General features: G+C 43.5%; 1 protein-coding gene across 1 annotated transcript; it reads left to right on the top strand.

The window, feature by feature from the left end:
- The first annotated feature begins 253 nt into the window (after positions 1–253).
- LOC127673068 (NXPE family member 3-like) lies at positions 254–13,018 on the top strand. The gene is made up of 4 exons (XM_052168615.1): positions 254–988; positions 2,339–2,421; positions 9,608–9,820; positions 12,484–13,018. The coding sequence occupies exons 1-4, from the start codon at positions 261–263 to the stop codon at positions 13,014–13,016; spliced, it is 1,557 nt and encodes a 518-aa protein (XP_052024575.1). The 5' UTR covers positions 254–260; the 3' UTR covers positions 13,017–13,018.
- Positions 13,019–20,250: the final 7,232 nt, after the last annotated feature.

Genomic DNA, 20,250 nt, shown 5'->3' with positions numbered 1-20,250 from the left:
TTTTTTGGTACCGTGTTGTGACTCAATTGTGACTGCCGAGAAATTCTACAATATCGCCCCAGCCTTGAGATATTTCTTTCACATGAAGGTCATGGTGACTCAAATACCAGGGTTATGAAACAAAGACAGAAAGACAAAGGCAGGTAGGACACCTAGGTGCTACTCCCCCAACAGGAACACCTTCTTTGAGGAAGAACATGGGAAACACACAACACATTGGCATAATCCTCTCTCTTTATCCACAGCTGTTCTGCCTCCTGATGCCTTGGAGTGAGCCCGTAGTCCGGTGGCTCCCACAACCCCGTCCTGCCTCTAAAAATATCTCAGAGACCATCAACTTGGACTCTCTCCCTCAAGAACTATCCAACTTGGCCAACCTTCTATACTGGCCTCCAACTGGTGGACACGGGGATCACTTTTTGGACTCTACCAGCCCTAAAACCTCCTCCTACCACTTGAAGGGTCCTGCCCAGGCCAACTATACTCTGGGAAGTAACCTAGAGGCCATCCTGGTGGCTAGGGATCACTGGGGTAGGCCCAAGGCTCACGGAGGAGATCTCTTTCGGGCACAGCTGCTGGGCCCAGAATTGAGAGCAGGAGTCCCAGGGGAGGTGAAGGATCTGGAGAATGGCACTTACCTCTTGTCCTTCCCTCTGCTCTGGGCTGGCTGGGCCCGGGTGCAAGTGCGGCTGATCCACTCCAGCGAGGCAGTTGGGGTCCTGCAAAGAGTCTGGAGAGGAAAACGAGCCACTGTTGATTTCAGAGGGTATTTCCGAGGAACAGATGGTTCTCAAGAGACTGTCATCTGTAACGTGGACCCCCAGTCAACTGGAGCCAAAGGGCCTACCTGCGAGTACAAGGATGTGGTTTCTGGGGAGATCTGGTTCTGTGCTCAACCCCCTACTTTGCAGTGCAATGCTTTAGTGGGTCACTCAAGTGGAAGTTATCTGAAGGTGACCACATCACATGATGAAGCCCTGCTGGCTAGGTAAGAAATTTAGAATTTGAAATAAGTAGTGCCAGTCTTTTTTTTTTTTTAATTAATTATCACTTTATTTATTTATTTATTTCATGTATATGAGTACACTATAGCTGTATTGATGGTGTAAGCCATCATGTAGTTGCTGGGAATTGAACTCAGGACCTCTGCTTGCTCTGGGCCTGCTTGATCTAGCCCAAAGATTTATTTATTATATGTAAGTAGCTGTCTTCAGAAGACACCAGAAGACGGCATCAGACCTCATAATGGATGATTGTGAGCCACCATGTGGTTGCTGGGATTTGAACTCGGGACCTTTGGAAGAGTAGTCAGTGCTCTTACCACTGAGCCACCTCTCCAGCCTGTGAATCCCAGTCTTAATCATAGTCATGTGGAGGTAAGAAGACAGCAGGAGGAAGTCATTCTCTCCTTATACCATGTAGGGCCCAGGTATCAATCTCAGTCTGCTGGGCTTGGCAACAAGCCAAGCTTGTCACCTTCATCTTCATTACCATCATCATCACCTAGAGATTCCTGCACCTCAGATTGAACTTGAATTTCTTGTGTGATTGAGGCATAAAAACCAAGGTTTCAAGATTTCCCTTGGTTACATAGTGTCTTAGTTAGGGTTTTACTGCCATGAAAATACATCATGACCAAGGCAACTTTCATAAGGGCAACATCTAATTTGGACTGGCTTTCAGGTTCAGAGATTCAGTCCACTGTCATCAAGGCAGGAACATAGCAGCATCCAGGCAGTCATGGTGCTGGCAGTGCTGAACGTTCTACATCTTCATCTGAAGCCAGCCAGGAGTAGACTGGCTTCCAGGCAGCTAGAATGAGGGTTTAAAGCCCAAGCCCATAGTGATGCACCGACTCCAACAAGGCCACACCTTCAAATCTGCCACTCCCTCTGCTAGGTATACTCAAACCACCACACAGAGTGAATACAAGTTCATCCTGGTGAGCACAAGAATGAAACCCTGTGTCAAAAAAGCAGAGGGAGAGTGCTACCTTCCCTAGTAACTGCGTGTTTGTGAAACAACAGTAACAATATTTATTGTGCTTTATAGAGTGTAGTGGCAGGAAAATTCCATTTTCTCATCTGCTGTGGAGCTGTCTTTATTATAGAAGAGAACTATATGGCTTTTCTGTTATCTTAACTATTAGTGAACTGATAAGTCCTTTCCTTGTGTATTTCTCCTAACCACTATACTCCCCATGTTAGTGTGCTCACTTTAACACAGTGACCCGTATTTAGGCAGAGCATAAATAACCAGTCAGCCATGGTCTACTCTTTTCAAACCTGCTTTTCACCTGGTCAACCTCCCTGAACGCTCACACTCAGTGTTTCCTCAGGAACGTGACTGACCAGAAACTCCCTTCAGGAATACCTCCAATCCTGGTCCTACCAGAAGCCCGGGGGAACGTGAGTAACTTGGGTGAGCGAGGCTGGGTCATGATGGGGTGGGGGATGGGCATCAGCTTAGATGGTCTGTGGGCTTGTGAGTGTGGTATGTGTGTGTGTTCACATGCAGTTATATATGTGCATTGTTGTATGGGTGGGTTCACTCTCCTGTGCAGAAGTATACGGAGACCAGGCTAATACCAAAATGTTCTCCCCAATTGTTCTCTATCTTCTTTTACTTTAAGTTGTGTTACGCTTTCAAATGCATGTTTTGTGCACTCTGTGTATGTGTACAAGAACATATGTGTCATATCAGACACATGGAGATCAGAGGACAACTTGCAGAAGTTAGTACTCTCTTCCTACAGTGAGTCCCAGGAGTTGAACTCACGTCTTCAGGTTGGGAGCAGGCTGCTTTACCTGCCGAGCCATCTCACTGGCTCCTATGGTGGATTCCAGTTTTGTTGTTGTTGGCTCCTGCCCCTCCCTCCATCAAGGCAATGGGTTTCAGTGGTTTGAAAATCGCTAGTAATCAGAGACAAAAAGGTGGATCCTGGCAGTGCAAGGGTGTCTGGGTAGTTGGTGTGCAGAGCTCAAGCTTGAAGAGGAGCTAATTCTGCTCCTTCAGGCCAAAGTCAGAAAGCCCGGCAGTCAGGTAGGACCCAGGTCCACTGCATATTATTGCCCACAGAGGCTCCAAATGCAGTGTTCGCAAAGTGACCAGCTGGGGACCCTGACTAATCAAGCATCCATATTCAGAAAGTCCCAGATTCTCTCTCTCTTGGTTCTCCCTCAATAATGAAGAAATTGATGGCATTGGTGCCTCCCTCCAAAAAGTAAGAAACCACTGAATTAAGCATGTGCCCAACCCAAAGATGAGACTAAAGGGGGAAGCAGAAAGGATCTATAGGAACCTTCCCAGTAACAGAGCTGGAACCAGGGTAGTCCTTGAGAGTCCTTATGAAAACACACTCCCAGCACTTGGGAGGCAGAAGCAGGTGGATTTCTGAAGCCTGGTCTACAGAGTGAGTTCCAGGACAACCAGGGCTATACAGAGAAACCCTGTCTCGAAAAAACCAAAAAAAAAGAAAAAAGAAAAAAAGAAAAAAAAGAAAACGCACACATGCACACATGCACACATGCACACATGCACACATGCAAAAAGAATGAAGTCTTTATAGAAACTCTGCTTAACAACTAAAGGACACTGGGCACAGGGTGGAATTGGAATGTACCAGTTCCTTCATGCTGCCCCTGAATACACCTGATACAGCGCCCCTAGAGGAGGCCAGCTGGGCTACTGAGCCACAGGCACAAGGATCCAAGTGTTCAGCCCTGTGACTTGTGTTCACCCTCTTGAAAGCTCTGGGCTAAAGTTCAACCACCCTCCCCCCAACCCCTAGCATCCTCTAAGCCCCAAATGCACGGTCACCGAGGGAAGTACTTGAGTTGTTTCTACACGTGGGCGACCATTCCTACCAGGAAAGTTGCTAGGCACCAGCTGTCAGCCCCAGGATGGAGGAAGGGCTCCAGGAGTCACGTCAATTCTGGAACAGTAAACATTGGGACACATAAAGGTCCTTTTTGGTTTAGGAGACAAAGTCTCTCCCTGAGCCTGGACATTGTTGTTCATCTAAGCTGACCTGTCAGTGAGGCTCTAGGTTCTGCCTTCTCTAACTCCCGAAGAGCTGGGGTTCCAGACATACCACATCCTGCTTTTGCACATGTTCTAGGGGACAAACTTAAGTTCTTTCAACTGCACAACCCACTGAGCCATCTCCCCAGTCCTCAGATGGGTTTTATTCCAGAACGTTAGCCTCTGTCCTGCCAGGGAAGTGTGGTACAGTGGTTAGTACTGGGATTGTAACAGCACACTTCCTGGGTTCAAATGCTATCCCTGTCTTTGACTGTTCTTTTGAAAACCCACTTTATAGGCTGGTGATAGGAAGTAACGGCAGAGTACTTGCCTAACTGGACAGGCCCAGAATGCCATCCCTACCACTTCTGGGCCATCATGATTGCTCTTGGTCATGGTAAATTACTTTTTGTATTAGTCAGGGTTTCCTGGTGTAGCCATCCAGCGGCCATGGGTAACTGGGTTTACCTGAAAGAGAGGCTGGGATTTTTTTTTATTGAATATATTTATTCAATAAAATAAACATTTATTTTTTTTACAAATAAATACATTTATTTACATAATATTATTTCCTTTCCTGGTCCCCCCCCCAAGAAAACTCCCAATCCATCCTCCCTCCCCCTGCCTCTATGAAGATGCCCCTCTACCCAATCCCCTCCCACCTACCCCCCCCTTGATTTCCTCACACTGGGGCATCTGTCGAGCCTTCATAGAACCAAGGACCTCTCCTCCCACCAATGCTCGACAAGGCATTCTTCCACCACAAATGCAGCTGGAACCCGGTGCACCCCTTGGTTGATGGCTTAGTCTTTGGAAGCCCTTGGGGAGGCTGACTGGCCAACATCATCGTTCTTCCCATGAGGCTGCAAACCCCTTCAGCTCCTCCAGTCCTCCCTCCAACTCCTCCCTTGGCAATACTATGTCCCTGAACATGGAAAATCTAGGAAACGGGTCAGGAATTACAGATGTAAGCATCACCAACAGAACACAAGAGATGGAATAGAGAACCTCAGGTGCTGAAGATAACATAGAAAAGATAGACACCATAGTCAAAGAAAACGCAAAATGCAAAAAGCTTCTGTCTCATTCTGTCTGATCCAGGACACAATGAGAAGACCAAACCTAAGGATTATAGGTATAGAAGAAAGCAAAGATTTCCAAATTAAAGGGCCAGTAAATATCTTCAACAAAATTATAGAAGAAAACTTCCCTAACCTACAGAGAGAGAGATGCCTATGAAAATACAAGAAGCCTGCAGAACTCCAAATAGACTGGACCAGAACAGAAATTCCTCCCGTCACATAATAATCAAAACACCAAATGCACTAAATAAAGAAAGAATATTAAAAGCAATAAGGGGAAAAGGTCAAGTAACATATAAAGGCAGACCTATCACAATTACACCAGACATCTCACCAGAAATTATGAAAGCTAGAGATCCTGGGCAGATGTCATACAGACCCTAAGAGAACATAAATGCCAGCCCAGGCTACTATACCCAGCAAAACTCTCAATTACCACAGATGAAGAAAACAAGATATTCCACCAAATTCACACAATATCTTTCCACAAACCCAGCTCTACAAAGGATAATGGGTGGAAAATACTAACACAAGGAGGGAAACTACACCCTAGAAAAAGCATTAAGGTACCCTACATCAGATAGAGGGCTAATATCCAATATATACAGAGAACTCAAGAAGTTAGACCCCAGAAAACCAAACAACCCTATTAAAAAATGGAGTACAGAGTTAAACAAAGAATTCTCACCTGAAGAACTTTGGATGGCGGAGAAACATCTTAAAAAAATGCTCAACTTCATTAGTCATCAGGGAAATGCAAATCAAAACAACCCTGAGATTTCACCTTACACTAGTCAGAATGGCTAAGATTAAAAACTCAGGAGACAGCAGGTGTTGGCGAGGATATGGAGAAAGAGTAACACTCCTCCACTGATGGTGGGGTTGCAAATTGGTACAACCACTCTGGAAATCAGCCTGGCAGTTCCTCAGAAAACTGGGCATGTCACTTCCGAAAGATCCTGATATACCACTCCTGGGCATATACCCAGAGGATTCCCCAGCATGTAATAAGGATATATGCTCCACTATGTTCATAGCAGCCCTATTTATAATAGCCAGAAGCTGGAAAGAACCCAGACATCCCTCAACAGAAGAATGGATGCAAAAAATGTGGTACATATACACAATGGAGTACTATTCAGCCATTAGAAACAATGAATTCATGAAATTCTTAGGCAAATGGATGGAGCTGGAGAACATCATACTAAGTGAGGTAACCCAGTCTCAAAAGATCAGTCATGGTATGCACTCACTAATAAGTGGATATTAGCCTGGAAAACTGGAATACCCAAAACATAATTGACACATCAAATGAGGTACAAGAAGAACAGAGGAGTGGCCCCTGGTTCTAGAAAGACTCAGTGTAGCAGTATAAGGCAAAACCAGAACAGGTAAGTGGGAAGGGGTGGGTGGGAGAATAGGGGGAGGGAAGGGGGGCTTAGGTGACTTTTGGGGAGTGGGGTACCAGAAAAGGGGAAATCAATCGAAATGTAAATAAAAAATATATCAAATGAAATTAAAAAAAAAAGAAAAAGAAAAAGCATTAAGGTAATGGTTCAGCAAACCCAAAAGAAGATAGCCACACAAATATAATTCCACCTCTAACAAAAAAAATAACAGGAAGTAACAATCACTTTTCCTTAACATCAATAGAGTCAATTCCCCAATAGACTCACAGACTAGATATGTAAACAGGACCCAACATTTTGTTGCATACAGGAAACCCACCTCAGTGACAAAGATAGTCACTACTTCAGAGTCAAAGATTGGAAAACAATTTTCCAAGCAAACAGTCCCAAGAAACAAACTGGAGTGGCCATTCTTTTATTGGATAAAAGCGATTTCAACCAAAAGTTGTCAAAAAAGATAAGGAATGACACTTCATATTGGTCAAAGGAAAACACCTACCAAGATGAACTCTCAATTTTGAACATCTCTGCTCCAAGTGCACATTCATAAAAGAAACTTTAATAAAGCTCAAAACACACATTGCACCCCACACAATTATAGTGGGAGACTTCAACACACAACTATCACCATTAGACAGGTCATTGAAATAGAAACTGAACAGAGACACAATGAAACTAACAGAAGTTATGAACCAAATGGATCTAACAGATATTAACAGAACATTTCTTCCTAAAGCAAAAGAATATATCTTCTTCTCAAGACCTCCTGGTAACTTCTCCAAAATTGACCATATAATTGGTTACAAAACAGGCCTCAACAGATAGGGGAATATTGAAATTCCATGCACCCTATCAGATCACCATGTCCTAAAGCTGGTCTTATATTCAAACAAAAACAACGGGAAAGCCCACATACACATGGAAGCTGAACAATGCTCTACTCAATGATAACTCAGTCAAGGAAGAAATAAAGAAAGAAATTAAAAACTTTTTAAAATTTAATGAAAATGAAGGCACATCAATTTCTTATGGGACACAATGAAATCATTACTAAGAGGAAAACTCATAGCTCTGAGTGCCTCCAAAGAGAAACTGGAGAGAGCATACACTAGCAGCTTGATAGCACACCTGAAAGCTCTAGAACAAAAAGAAGCAAATACACCCAAGAGGAGTAGATGGCAGGAAATAATCAAACTCGGGCCTGAAATCAACCAAATAGAAACAAAAAAGAACTATACAAAGAGTCAACAAAACCAGTAGCTGGTTCTTTGAAAAATCAGCAAGATAGATAAACCCTTAGCCAGACTAACCAGAGGGCACAGAGGCAGTACCCAAATTAATAACATTAGAAATGAAAAGGGAGACATAACAACAGAAACTGTGGAAATTCAAAAAATCATCAGATCCTACTACAGAAGCTTATACTCCACAAAATTGGAAAATCTGGACGAAATGGGAGGCTGGAATTAAGGTGGGGGGTGAGAGAAGGATGAAGGCAAGACAAGAGTTCTCTGATCAAGACTCAAAGTTTAATTGTCAGTCTATGTTTATATAGGGAAAGACCCATCCTTTGTTTCAGCCAACTTCTTGTTTCAAAACAAGCTCAGCAGGCAGTCTTGTTTCTGAGGAATACTGTGGATGTGGTAAACAGGAGTCTTCCACCTGTTCTGAAGACTCCACCCACGTGGGCTAGGCTACTGTGGTAAACAAGGTCTCATTAGCCTACTCAAGGCTGGGGGAAGGATACACTCTAGAGTCACAGAACTTATGGGTAGTTTCTATATAGTAAGGGAATCTGTTGATGACTTATAGTCTGTAGTCCAACTTCCAACAATGGTCAGCAGTAGTTGTGAATGGAAGTCCAAGGATCTAGCAATTACACAGTCCCACAAGGCAAGAAGGTGAATCTTCCTTCTTCCAATATGTAGGTCTCCAGCAAAAGATGTGGTCCAGATTAAAGGTGTGTGCCAACACGCCTAGATCTGGGACTTGCTTTGTCCCAGATGACCTTGAACTCACAGATCTTCCTGTCTTAGACTTCTGGGATTCATAGCCACTATGCCTCAAGATCTCCATGCCGAGATCCAGGTCAGAGTTCATTCCTGATATACTCAAGTTGACAACCGGAAATAGCCACTACACTTACTATTGTAGGTCCTCATTGTCCCCATAAATAAGTGGAGATATGAACAATGCTACCTCCAGAGTGCGTAGATCCACACCTGGAGTCCCTGCACTCTCGAGGTAAAGGCAGGAGAATAAGGAAGACAGGACCATTCTCACTTCCATGGGAAGGTTATGAGGTACATAAGATGTTTTCAAACACACACACACACACACACACACACACACACACACACACACGAACCTCACAGGCTCTGTAAGAGTACATTGATATGCTACATAAAAAGCATGTAGAACGCCTGATTGGACTGTCAAGATGGTTCATTGGGAAAAGGAGCTTGCTGCCAAGGCTGATGACTTCAAACCCTGGACATTAAAGGGAAGATCTGCCTCCCAAAGGCTGTCCTCTGGGTACCACACATGTAATGTGGGTACCACATGTGTGCTGTGGTACACACACACACACACACACACAAACACAAACCCTGGACATACACAGTAAAGGGAAGATCTGCCTCCCAAAGGCTGTCCTCTGGGTACCACACATGTAATGTGGGTACCACATGTGTGCTGTGGTACACACACACACACACACACCCTGGACATACACAGTAAAGGGAAGATCTGCCTCCCAAAGGCTGTCCTCTGGGTACCACACATGTAATCTGGGTACCACATGTGTGCTGTGGTACACACACACACACACACACAAACACAAACCCTGCACATACACAGTAAAGGGAAGATCTGCCTCCCAAAGGCTGTCCTCTGGGTACCACATGTGGGCTGTGGGTACCACATGTGTGCTGTGGTACACACACACACACACAAATGTGTAGAAAATTAATTTACAAAAATTTGAAAAGAACACTGTCATTTTATAAAATTTCATGTTGTGTGGTTTTTTATTTATTTGTGTGTGTGTGTGTGTGTTTAATTTAATCTACTCCATTTTTCTCTTCCCTGTAGCCTTGCCCTCAAGACCCCCATGCCACCCTGGTCACCTGTCTCCAAAACCCTCCGGCTTCTACCACCAAGACAGATGGCACTCAACATTCTGTTCTAGCCGCTCTTTCCCCACTGTGGACAGCATCCTGAACTGCCTGGCTGGCCGCATTGTCTACATGATGGGGGATTCCACACTTCGGCAGTGGTGGGAGTATCTGCGAGACACAGTGCCCTGTGAGTGACCCTGAGGGGAGAGGAGGGGCAGTGGGGACTCCTGATGGAGAGGCCTAAAGTGATGTTAGAGCTAGCCTCCACAGCCAGGGCTACATACTGAAACCCTCCTAAAAAAATCAACGGGAGGGAGGGAGGGAGGGAGAGAGGGGGGGGCAGAGAGAGAGAGAGAGGAGAGAGAGGGGGGGCAGAGAGAGAGAGGAGAGATGCAGAGAGAGAGGGAGAGGAAGGGAGGGAGAGAGGGGTCAAAGGAAAGAGGAAAAAAGGAAAGAGAAAAAAAGACAAAAAGACAAACTGTTCTCGGTGGTACAAACGGATGTGGAAGCTGATGGAGGTCAGAGTCTCCCTGGCACAATAACTTTGAGACTAGCTTGGGTTTCTTAAGACCTTGTCTCAAAACAAAACAATGACAAGATAAACATCTGAAAGTCACTCTCAAGATGATCATTGCCTGTTGTGGGGTAGGGGAGGCTGAGGAGGTAGAGAATAATTTGTGAAGAGAAAATCAGTTTGGTTTTCCCATGTTGCAGTTCAGGCTATGGAGAAACATTAGACAGTGCTCTAAAGAACGCTTAGCATAGAATGAGACTCAGGAAACAGCTAGCTGTTAGACAAAAACCCAAGAGAGAGACATGATTGGATTCCTCACAAGGAAAATATGGTAAAAAAAAAAAAAAAAAAAAAAAGATATTTAGAGGCCAGATAAAGATCTCAGTGGGAAAGCATTTGCTATGCCAGGCAGGAGACCCGAGTTCCAGGGGACCCGAGTCCCATCCCTGGAAGCCACATAGTGAAGGGAGAGAACTGACTCAAACATTGACCTCTGCATATGCATGTGTTGTCAACACACACACACACACACACAGTAAACACATGCCCACACTTGTACGCAGATGTCATCAATACACGGCACACACATATGTTATGAACACACAGATTGACACTACAATAAAAAGGAGGGAAGGAAGGAAGGAAGGAGAGGAGGGGAGGGAAAGGAAGGGAGGCCAGGGAAGGGGACAAGGGGGAAAACATATTGTAAAATGGGACATGATGTTGCTTGACTGTAATCTTAGCAGGTGAAGGCAGGAAGACTCCAGGACCATCCTCAACCAGCATGGGCAGTGAGACCCTTTCTCCCTCCCTCCCTTAAAAATGGCAGAGTGAGAGAAGAAAGGAAAAAGAAGACAGAGGTGTGAATAACAAACAGAAATGTATAGAGTTCAGAGCTGGAGTCATGGCTGGGGGATATGAGTGCTTGCAGAGGACCTGAGTTTGGGTCCCACCACACATACATCAGATGGTTCACAGTCACCTCTTGTAGAGAGCAAGAGGTCCTTATGCACACAGACAAGCCAGGAGAAGCCAGGAAGTGACACAGGATTGTCACTTCAAAGATGTCTGCCTGCCTTCCTCCCAGAATGCTGGGGAAAGATACCCTTTACAGCCTGGTGATTGGTCCCTTGCTTTCTGTGCTGTCTCAGGGCCAGGCCAATCCTCACTCCCACAAGATGTGTGTTTCCCTCAGTCGTTCTCCCTAGACCCTTGTCTCAGGCATTGTTTCTAAGTCAGTAGAGTCCATCTTTAAGGAAGAAGCCATACTGCTTTGTAAAGAGCTTCCGTGTGCTCATGTCTTAATGAGGGGCTGAGGTGATTGTCATCAGGACTCTTTCTCAAAATTGTGTTGTGTTTAATTATGGCTAAAGTAAGTCAGCTGCTGTCAGACTCCAGCAGTTAGGCCCAGCACTTGTTGACTAAGTCCAGCTGAATCTCTTTTCCTTCCTACCTCACCTGGAGTGTTTCTCTTCTGGCCGTGATGCTTGCAGGGACCCCCACAACTCCAGCTCCAGGGAATTCCACCATCCCCTTGTGGCATCTCTAGACACCTGCCCTCCCTTGCAAATATCCACACAGAGACACACATAAGAATACACATAATTGAGAAATAAAATTATCTGACTGTGGTGTCTCACATCTCAGATAGGTAGCTCTCTGTGAATTTGAGGCTAGCCTGATCTAATCTATTCTAGGTCAGCAAGGGCTACACAGAGAGAAACTGTCTTTTAAAAAATAAGGTGAAAACTTTTGTAGGTGGTATATACCTGAGATCCCAGCAAAGGAAAGCAGAGAGAGAAGGAACAGGAGCTTAAGATAATCTTTAGTATACATGATTGTGAGACCAGCTTGGGCTACCACATGAGAGCCTGTCTCAAAAAAAATACTTTGTTTTTGAAAGACAGTGTAGTGCCGCACAGCTTTAATACCAAAAAAAGGGAAACAGAGGCAAGCAGATGCATGACTTTGACGACAGCCTGGTTTGTTTAGTGAGATTCAAGCCAGCCAGGGCTACATGGTAAGACCTTGTGTCAAGAAACAAGCAAATAAACAAACAAGCATATGGTTGTAAAAGGGAATGTTTTGGAGTCCTGTGTTAATTCATTATTAAAATTTTTATTATATTTATTTATTTATCTGTGTGTGTGTGCTCAGAGTCCCATACTGTCGTGTGCAAGAAGTTCAAAGGACCATGTGCAAGAGCTGATTCTTCTACCATATGAATTGCAGGGTATCAAATTCAAGTTATGAGTGTTGGTAGCAAGAGCCCTTCCTGCCTGAGCCATCCTGCTTGGTTCCCTAAGTTAAAACCTTCTTTCTCCTCCTCCCAACAGCCCTGAAGCCAGTTGATCTACATGTCACTTATCAGGTAGGTCCCCTGATGGCCGTGGAGACAACTCGGGGGACAGTGTTGCACTGGAGGGCCCACAGCTGGCCCCTGCGAGCTCTCCGCACCCCAGTGGCCTCCCTGCACTCTGTGGCCAGAGAACTACACGGCCTGGCTGGGGGACCATACACAGTGGTGGTGCTGGGCATGGGAGCCCACTTTACCACGTTCCCTCCCTCCATCTTTGCACGAAGACTGGCAGGGATCCGGGCAGCTGTGAAGGCCCTGCTGGACCGGGAACCCAGAACTCTAGTCGTCATCAAACTGGCCAATACTGGCTACAAATCTGTGTATGGCAGTGACTGGCTCACACTGCAGGTGAACCGCTTGCTCCGCGCTGCCTTCGCTGGTCTCCAAGTGGCCTTTGTGGATGCGTGGGAAATGACCTCCAGCCTGGATGTGCCAGATAACATCCACCCAAGGAAGCTTATTGTTCGAAATGAAGTGGAATTATTTCTGTCCTTCATCTGTCCCACCTGAGTGCTCCTGAGGGATCTGAGGTTGAATGGATGGATGGAGAGCCTGGGCGTGGCCACCAGAAAAAAAAATGGACTCCCAATGACAGAAACCTGAAGCTACCCCTGGCTGCCCAACTATGACACTTTGGTTCCATATTTTATACTTCTCTCTATATACTATGGGGAGAATATAGTTTTATATAAAGGAGGCCATGTTTTGCATAGTTTTCTCTTTTTGAATTAAGGGGTTGTGTGTAGGATATGTACACATATATGTACAGATGCTCTCCATGTGTGCCTGAGAGGAAGGAGATGGCTCTCCTGTGACACAAAAAGACTGTTCTTGTTACTGTCATGTGTCAAATGAAGTTGTAAGTTGTTGTGGTAAATATCCAACCCAAAACGGCCCGGCTAAAGAAATCACAACTAAAGTAATTGGAATACGAGTTACACACCTAGCTTGGGCAGATCTACAATTAGGCTACTCTATTCCCATCTATGAGCCAGAGGACAGCTCAGGTTTTTCTGTTAAATCAAGGAAATCCTGTTTCGCATGACTCAGCAACTGGTGCTGCTTAGATCTTGTGGAGTCTGGCACTAGGCAGTTTATTTTAGGCAGTTTTGAGTTCAATATAATTTGGGACACAGGGGAGGGGTGGATTTTCCTAGTGTAATAGAGTCCCATGTGTACAAGGAGGCATAATGCGTCTTAGAGACCTTCCTTTGTCTTCCAGTAACCATTCCTGGGATAGACAATAAAAGAACCATTGTGACTGCAAATATTACAGGATTCAGTAAGTGCAAGGTTTCATCACAATTTAGGGGAGAGTTCTTTAATTTTATTGACCAAGGGCAAGGATTTACTGTTAAAATGAGTGTAATGTGGCCTATCCTGCATAAGCCTTTATACCATGCAGGATGGGCAGTATGAATAGCGCATCCACAAAAAGGTCCATCCCAAAGGCTAATGTTTATGAAAGGGAAGGGTATGGTTAGAGAAGGGATTTCTATAAGAAGGGGTTCATCAAAGCATAAACCATGTGACAGAAAAACACCATTGAGAGAAATATCAGGGAAGCCCTGTGGATACAAGTGTGGTTCTTAGTGCACATGCTCATGAGTAACCAAAGTGCCCAAGAGGAAGGAGATGGCTCTCCTGTGACACAAAAAGACTGTTCTTGTTACTGTCATGTGACCAATGAAGCTGTAAGTTGTTGTGGTAAATATCCCACACAAAATGGCCCGGCTAAAGGAATCACAACTCAATTAATTGGAATACAAGTTACACACCTAGCTTGGGCAGATCTACCATTAGACTACTCTATTCCCATCTATGATGTCCCATGTGACTTGTGGTTTCTCCGAGCCATGTGCCTCTCTCCACTCTCCTTCCACCTCCTCCTCCATAGATCCTGTCTCCTACTCCATAGATCGTGTCTCCTCCTCCATAGATCCTCTCTCCTCCTCCATAGATCCTGTCTCCTCCTCCATAGATCCTGTCTCCTCCTCCATAGATCCTGTCTCCTCCTCCATAGATCCTCTCTCCTCCTCCATAGATCCTCTCTCCTCCTCCATAGATCCTGTCTCCTCCTCCATAGATCCTCTCTCCTCCCCCATAGATCCTCTCTCCTCCTCCATAGATCCTGTCTACTCCTCCATAGATCCTGTCTCCTCCTTCATAGATCCTCTCTCCTCCTCCATAGATCCTCTCTCCTCCTCCATAGATCCTGTCTCCTCCTCCATAGATCCTGTCTCCTTCATAGATCCTCTCTCCTCCTCCATAGATCCTGTCTCCTCCTCCATAGATCCTGTCTCCTCCTCCATAGATCCTCTCTCCTCCTCCATAGATCCTCTCTCCTCCTCCATAGATCCTCTCTCCTCCTCCATAGATCCTCTCTCCTCCATAGATCCTCTCTCCTCCTCCATAGATCCTGTCTCCTCCTCCATAGATCCTGTCTCCTCCTCCATAGATCCTGTCTCCTCCTCCATAGATCCTGTCTCCTTCTCCATAGATCCTGTCTCCTCCTCCATAGATCCTCTCTCCTCCTCCATAGATCCTCTCTCCTCCTCCATAGATCCTCTCTCCTCCTCCATAGATCCTCACTCCTCCTCCATAGATCCTCTCTCCTCCTCCATAGATCCTGTCTCCTCCTCCATAGATCCTCTCTCCTCCTCCAGAGATCCTGTCTCCTCCTCCAGAGATCCTGTCTCCTCCTCCAGAGATCCTCTCTCCTCCTCCAGAGATCCTGTCTCCTCCTCCAGAGATCCTCTCTCCTCCTCCAGAGATCCTCTCTCCTCCTCCATAGATCCTCTCTCCTCCTCCATAGATCCTCTCTCCTCCTCCATAGATCCTGTCTCCTCCCCTCCCTTCTCCCCCCCAAACTTTTCTGCTCCACCTTCCCACCTACTGCCCAATCACAGGCTCTAGCCTTTATTTGAAAAGTTAAGGTGGGGAGAAGGTTCAAAAGGCAACTGTATATGTGATTAACTCCTCCTCTGCAGCCCCTCCCAGGAGTGGAATTAGCATCAAAATACAAGACCTGGGCTGTCCACAACACTTCCCCCTTTCTGTCCAAGACTCTTTTATCTTAGATATAAATTGAGCACAATGATTACCATTTTGTAATTTATAAAGTACTGGATAGATCTCACACCCAGTTCATCATTTGTTATCAATTAAATAGGACCTCGACATCTATCCTAACTTAAAAGACATAACTCTACACCTGATTCACATCCTGGCTTTAGATTGTAAGCCATCAGAAAACCATCCTCTCAAATCTATACCATCTTTTTCAATGCTAAACAGCTTGGGCTAGCTATGAGACTACCAGTCTTCAACCCCATCAGAAATCCAAGAATGACTAATATTACCTGAAAGTATGAGAAACACAAAATACAGCTTCTAAAACCAATTTATAGAGACTGCTGATCACCTAGACAGGCCCTATACACCAAAACGTTGGAGCATTGGACTTCAGCCTTCTGGCTCAGGAACATCTGACAGACCTTTGTAATGCAGAATTTTGAAGGACTGATTACCCTGTATTGGCAGAGATGATCAGTCTTCCACATTGTGTGTCCTTTTTTGGACAGTATTTTGTCTGTAGATGAAGTGTGTCAATTCTTGCCTAGTAGCCACCTTGCCGCAACTGGAGCAATGCCACTGATGCTCAATTTCTTCTTTAAATCCAAGAAAGGCGTGCTGTCAGGAGCAGACAGGTCTCCAGTCAAAAGATCTTTAATAAAGAAATGTCCATAAACACCATATTCTGTGGACTTCTGATGTCTTTGAAGACCATCTATCTACCCAAAGCATCTCTGAATTCTTAAGCCTTGACTACTCTCAGTCATTTCTAATTGAAATATCACAGAAACACCGTTTTAATTAACTCACAACCATGAGTTTGCTATCTGGCCCTTAACTTGTACTGCTTAATCTAAAAACAGTTTATAATAGCAGTTATAGAAGGACTAGGTCTAAGCCTGGAATCCTTTTTCTTTTTTGGTTTTTCAAGACAGGGTTTCTCTGTATAGCCCTGGCTGTCCTGGAACTCACTCTGAAGACCAGGCTGGCCTCGAACTTAGAAATCCACCTGCCTCCGCCTCCCAAGTGCTGGGATTAAAGGCATGCACCACCACTGCCCAGTTAAACCTTGTATTCTTAAATGCATTAAATGCATATATAGGCACAATGACTATATGAGAGTAACATTATTAATCCTAATTTTATATCAATAAGAAATTCATACCAATGAATACCTTAAATGTATATCAAATAAATTCTGTACCGATATAAGAGATTATAATTTCAATGTATCAATTATAAAAATTTCTACCAAAAAAAATTTCGACCAATATAAGATGTAATGTTTTGCTTAAGAGTAAGTATATTTACTAACCTGTCCCTATTTGTCTATTTCTATAATTTCTATGATGTTACTATATCCCCCCTTTCTTTTCTGCCCCTTCCCTTTTACCTAAGAAGGAAGGATAGAGAAGAGGAAAGGATAGGTAGAAATCCCTGAGTTTAAGCTCTCTAGTTCCCTCCCTGTCCAAAGCTACATTTGTAAAGTATCCCTTAAATGACAACATATCTATAATTCCTAAGATAACCAGAACCATCCACTCCAACATAAGGGGCCAGGATGACGATCTTCTTTTGTCTGCTTCCAGCTGAATTGGGGCAAAGAATTCCCATCTGGGGCCCAAAGAGAAATGGGAAAATTTGCTTTGTCAAAGGAACGTTAGCTGGCATCATTTGCCTTCTGGTCACTATGTGCTGAGAAAGTTCATTGCTTAGCTGACATCTTGACCATGACAGTCTGAAAGGCTGGACAAGCAAGCAAGCTAGCTGTTCTGGAAAAGTTCTGGAAGCAAGTCTTTAAAGGAAGCAGCTTCGATGTAGTTGAAGTAGAGTCAAGCGAGAAGCTGGAATGGAAGGTCCCAGAATCTCAGGATCCCAGAGTGTGAATCTTTTCAGGGCTGTCTTTCTCTTCTTTTATCCTGCAGTATATAAAACTTAAAAGCAACATGTAGTTCTGTAAAGACATTCACATGGAGAGTGCAGGGTGCACAGTTTGGTCAATGAAAGTACTATGTAAGCTATCTTTGGGGTTCTTGTTGATCCCTTTTGCCTATTAAGCATCTCCTTTAGAGTTTGACTGGCTCTCTCCACAATTGCTTGTTCTGTAGGATTGTGCGGTATGCCTTTAACATGTTTTATATTGTAATATTAAAAAAAAACCTGCTTCATCTTATTAAAGATATACACTGGCTCATTGTTTTAATTTATGTTGGTATTCCATAATGGTCATAACTTCTAACAAATGTGTAATTACAGAACCAGCCTTTTCTGATTCTAATGCAGTTGCCTATTGAAATCCAGAATATGTGTCTATAGTATGGTGCACGTATTTCAGTTTACCAAACTCTGTAAAATGGAAGTCATCCATTTGCCAAATGTCATTTCCTTGAGTACCTTTAGGGTTAGTTTCTGTAAGCAGTGGAGTTTGGTTATATAACGAATGAGTAGGGCATTGATTCACAATTTCCTTGGCTTGTTGCTAAGTGATAGAGAACTCTTTCTTTAAACCTTTTCTGTTAACATGGTGTTTTTTATGGAATTCCGAAGTCTCTAGTACACTTCCTATCAGTAGGTGGTCAATTTCACTATTACCTTGCCCCCAGAGGGCCTGGCAGACCTGTATGGGATCTTATGTGTGTTATATATAGTGGATAACTCCTATTTCTGATTATTTGTTGTAGCTGAATAAATAGTGAAATCAATTTAGGATCATCCAAAATTAGTTCAGCAGTCTCTATGTGTAAAAAAACAAAAAACCCTTTCTGCATATTGAGAGTTAGTTACTATGTTAAGAGACTTTTGAAAATCTGATAACACCATGATTATTGCATATAATTCAGATTTTTTAACTGAATTATAGGGACTCTCAACTACCTTAATTATGTCTTCTGATTTATATCCTGCCTCTCCTGATTTACTAGCATCAGTGTAAAAATGTAGGGACTGCAGATATTTGAGTTCCTTTTATTATACAAAGGAGAACCCAACTAGTTCTTTTTATGAACTGACACAGCTTGTTTTTAGGCTATCTGTTGTTAATCTCTCCAAAGAAGTTACTTCACGCTCTTTGCCAATGTTCATTGTGCCCATAATGAGGCAATTTCTGCATTAGTAAAAAGGTCAATCAATCAAAGGACAATCTCAGCCAGATCCATTCCCACTAATTGTTGAAGTCTCATCTTTCCTCTTAGTATCAATTCAGAGACTTTCTCAATGTAGGTTTTTAATTTCTTATTCTTGTTTATGTGTTAAAAATATTCATTCTAAGATATAATCTTCCCTCTGCATAAGAATTCCTGTAGGGGAATGAATAGAAGGTAAGATAACTAAGATGCAGGCCATCTTTGGATCAATACGATCTAGATGTGTATCCTGCAATTTCCTTTCTACCAAAGTTAACTCCTTTTCAGCCTCAGCTGATAGTTTCCTTGAACTATTTAAATCCTTATCACCTTGTATGATTCGAAATAAATTGCTTAGCTCTAGAGTAGTCAAGCCAATCACTGGCCGTAGCCAGTTGATATCTCCCAGTAGCTTCTGAAAATCATTAAGGGTCCTTAATTCATTACTTCTGATTAGTACCTTATGTGGACTAATCCTTTGCAGATTTTATATCCTAGATAATTAATAAAATCCCTTGTTTGTATTTTTTCCAGAGGAAATTTGCAATCCCAAGGAAGGCAAAGGTTTTTTGTTTGTTTGTTTGTTTTTGTTTTACTGCATCAAACATTCTTTCCACAATATTTGTATGTGGATCAGCCAATAAGATGCCATGCATATAATGATAAATAATGGATTGGAGAAATTATTTGCAAATCATCTCCAATAGCTGTTATACAAAATATTGACACAAGGTACGGCTATTTAACACTCCTTGTGGCAGAACTTTTCAATGATGTCTTTTTCTTGGACGACCTCTATTGAAGGTAGGTACTGAGAAAGCAAACCTTTCTTTATGGCATTCATGTAGAGGAATGGTGAAAAAGCAATTTTTCAGATCAATCACTATGATAGGCCATTCCTTAGGCAACAAGGAAGGCAATGGTATCCCGGGCTGCAAGGAACTCAATGGCTGAATAATCTTATTAATTGCTCTGAGATTTGTCAACATCCTCCATTTGCCAGATTCTTTTTTCTAATGACAAATACTGGAGAATTCCAAGGGCTGGTGGACTCCTCTACATGCTGAACCTCCAGCTGTTCTTGGACTAGCTGTTCTAATGCCTGTAGCTTTTCTTTTGTTATAGATCATTGGTCATTACAAATGGGTTGGTCAGTCAACCACCTTACTGGTAAGGCTGTTGGTGTTTTAGCAGCAGAGGCTCCTTGGGGTAGAGATAAATTGTCAGCCTCTGCTGTATCTTGCTTATGGACAGTTTGGACAGTCTGTAACTGCCTTTGATAATTTTCCCTAATTTAAGATTTTTATTAGAAACCTGATGAGTTTCATGGCTAGACACTGAAACTGAGGGTATATTAATTTTGGTTTTCCACTGCTGTAATAGATATCTTCCCCATGAGTTAATGGCTATATCATCCATGTGTGGCCTTAATTTTCCTACATGACCTTCAGGTCCTGTACATATAAGGCATCTGGTGCTTTGCTTTATTTGGGATAAGGTCCCAACTCCTTGAAATTTGATGTCTACTTCTTGAAGTAGCCTACTTA

This window comes from Apodemus sylvaticus, chromosome 22, assembly GCF_947179515.1.
Source record: "Apodemus sylvaticus chromosome 22, mApoSyl1.1, whole genome shotgun sequence".
In the NCBI taxonomy this organism is placed as follows: Eukaryota; Metazoa; Chordata; class Mammalia; order Rodentia; family Muridae; genus Apodemus; species Apodemus sylvaticus.
The sequence above is the reverse complement of the archived record's forward strand: the minus strand, read 5'-3'. Positions and strand labels throughout refer to the sequence as shown.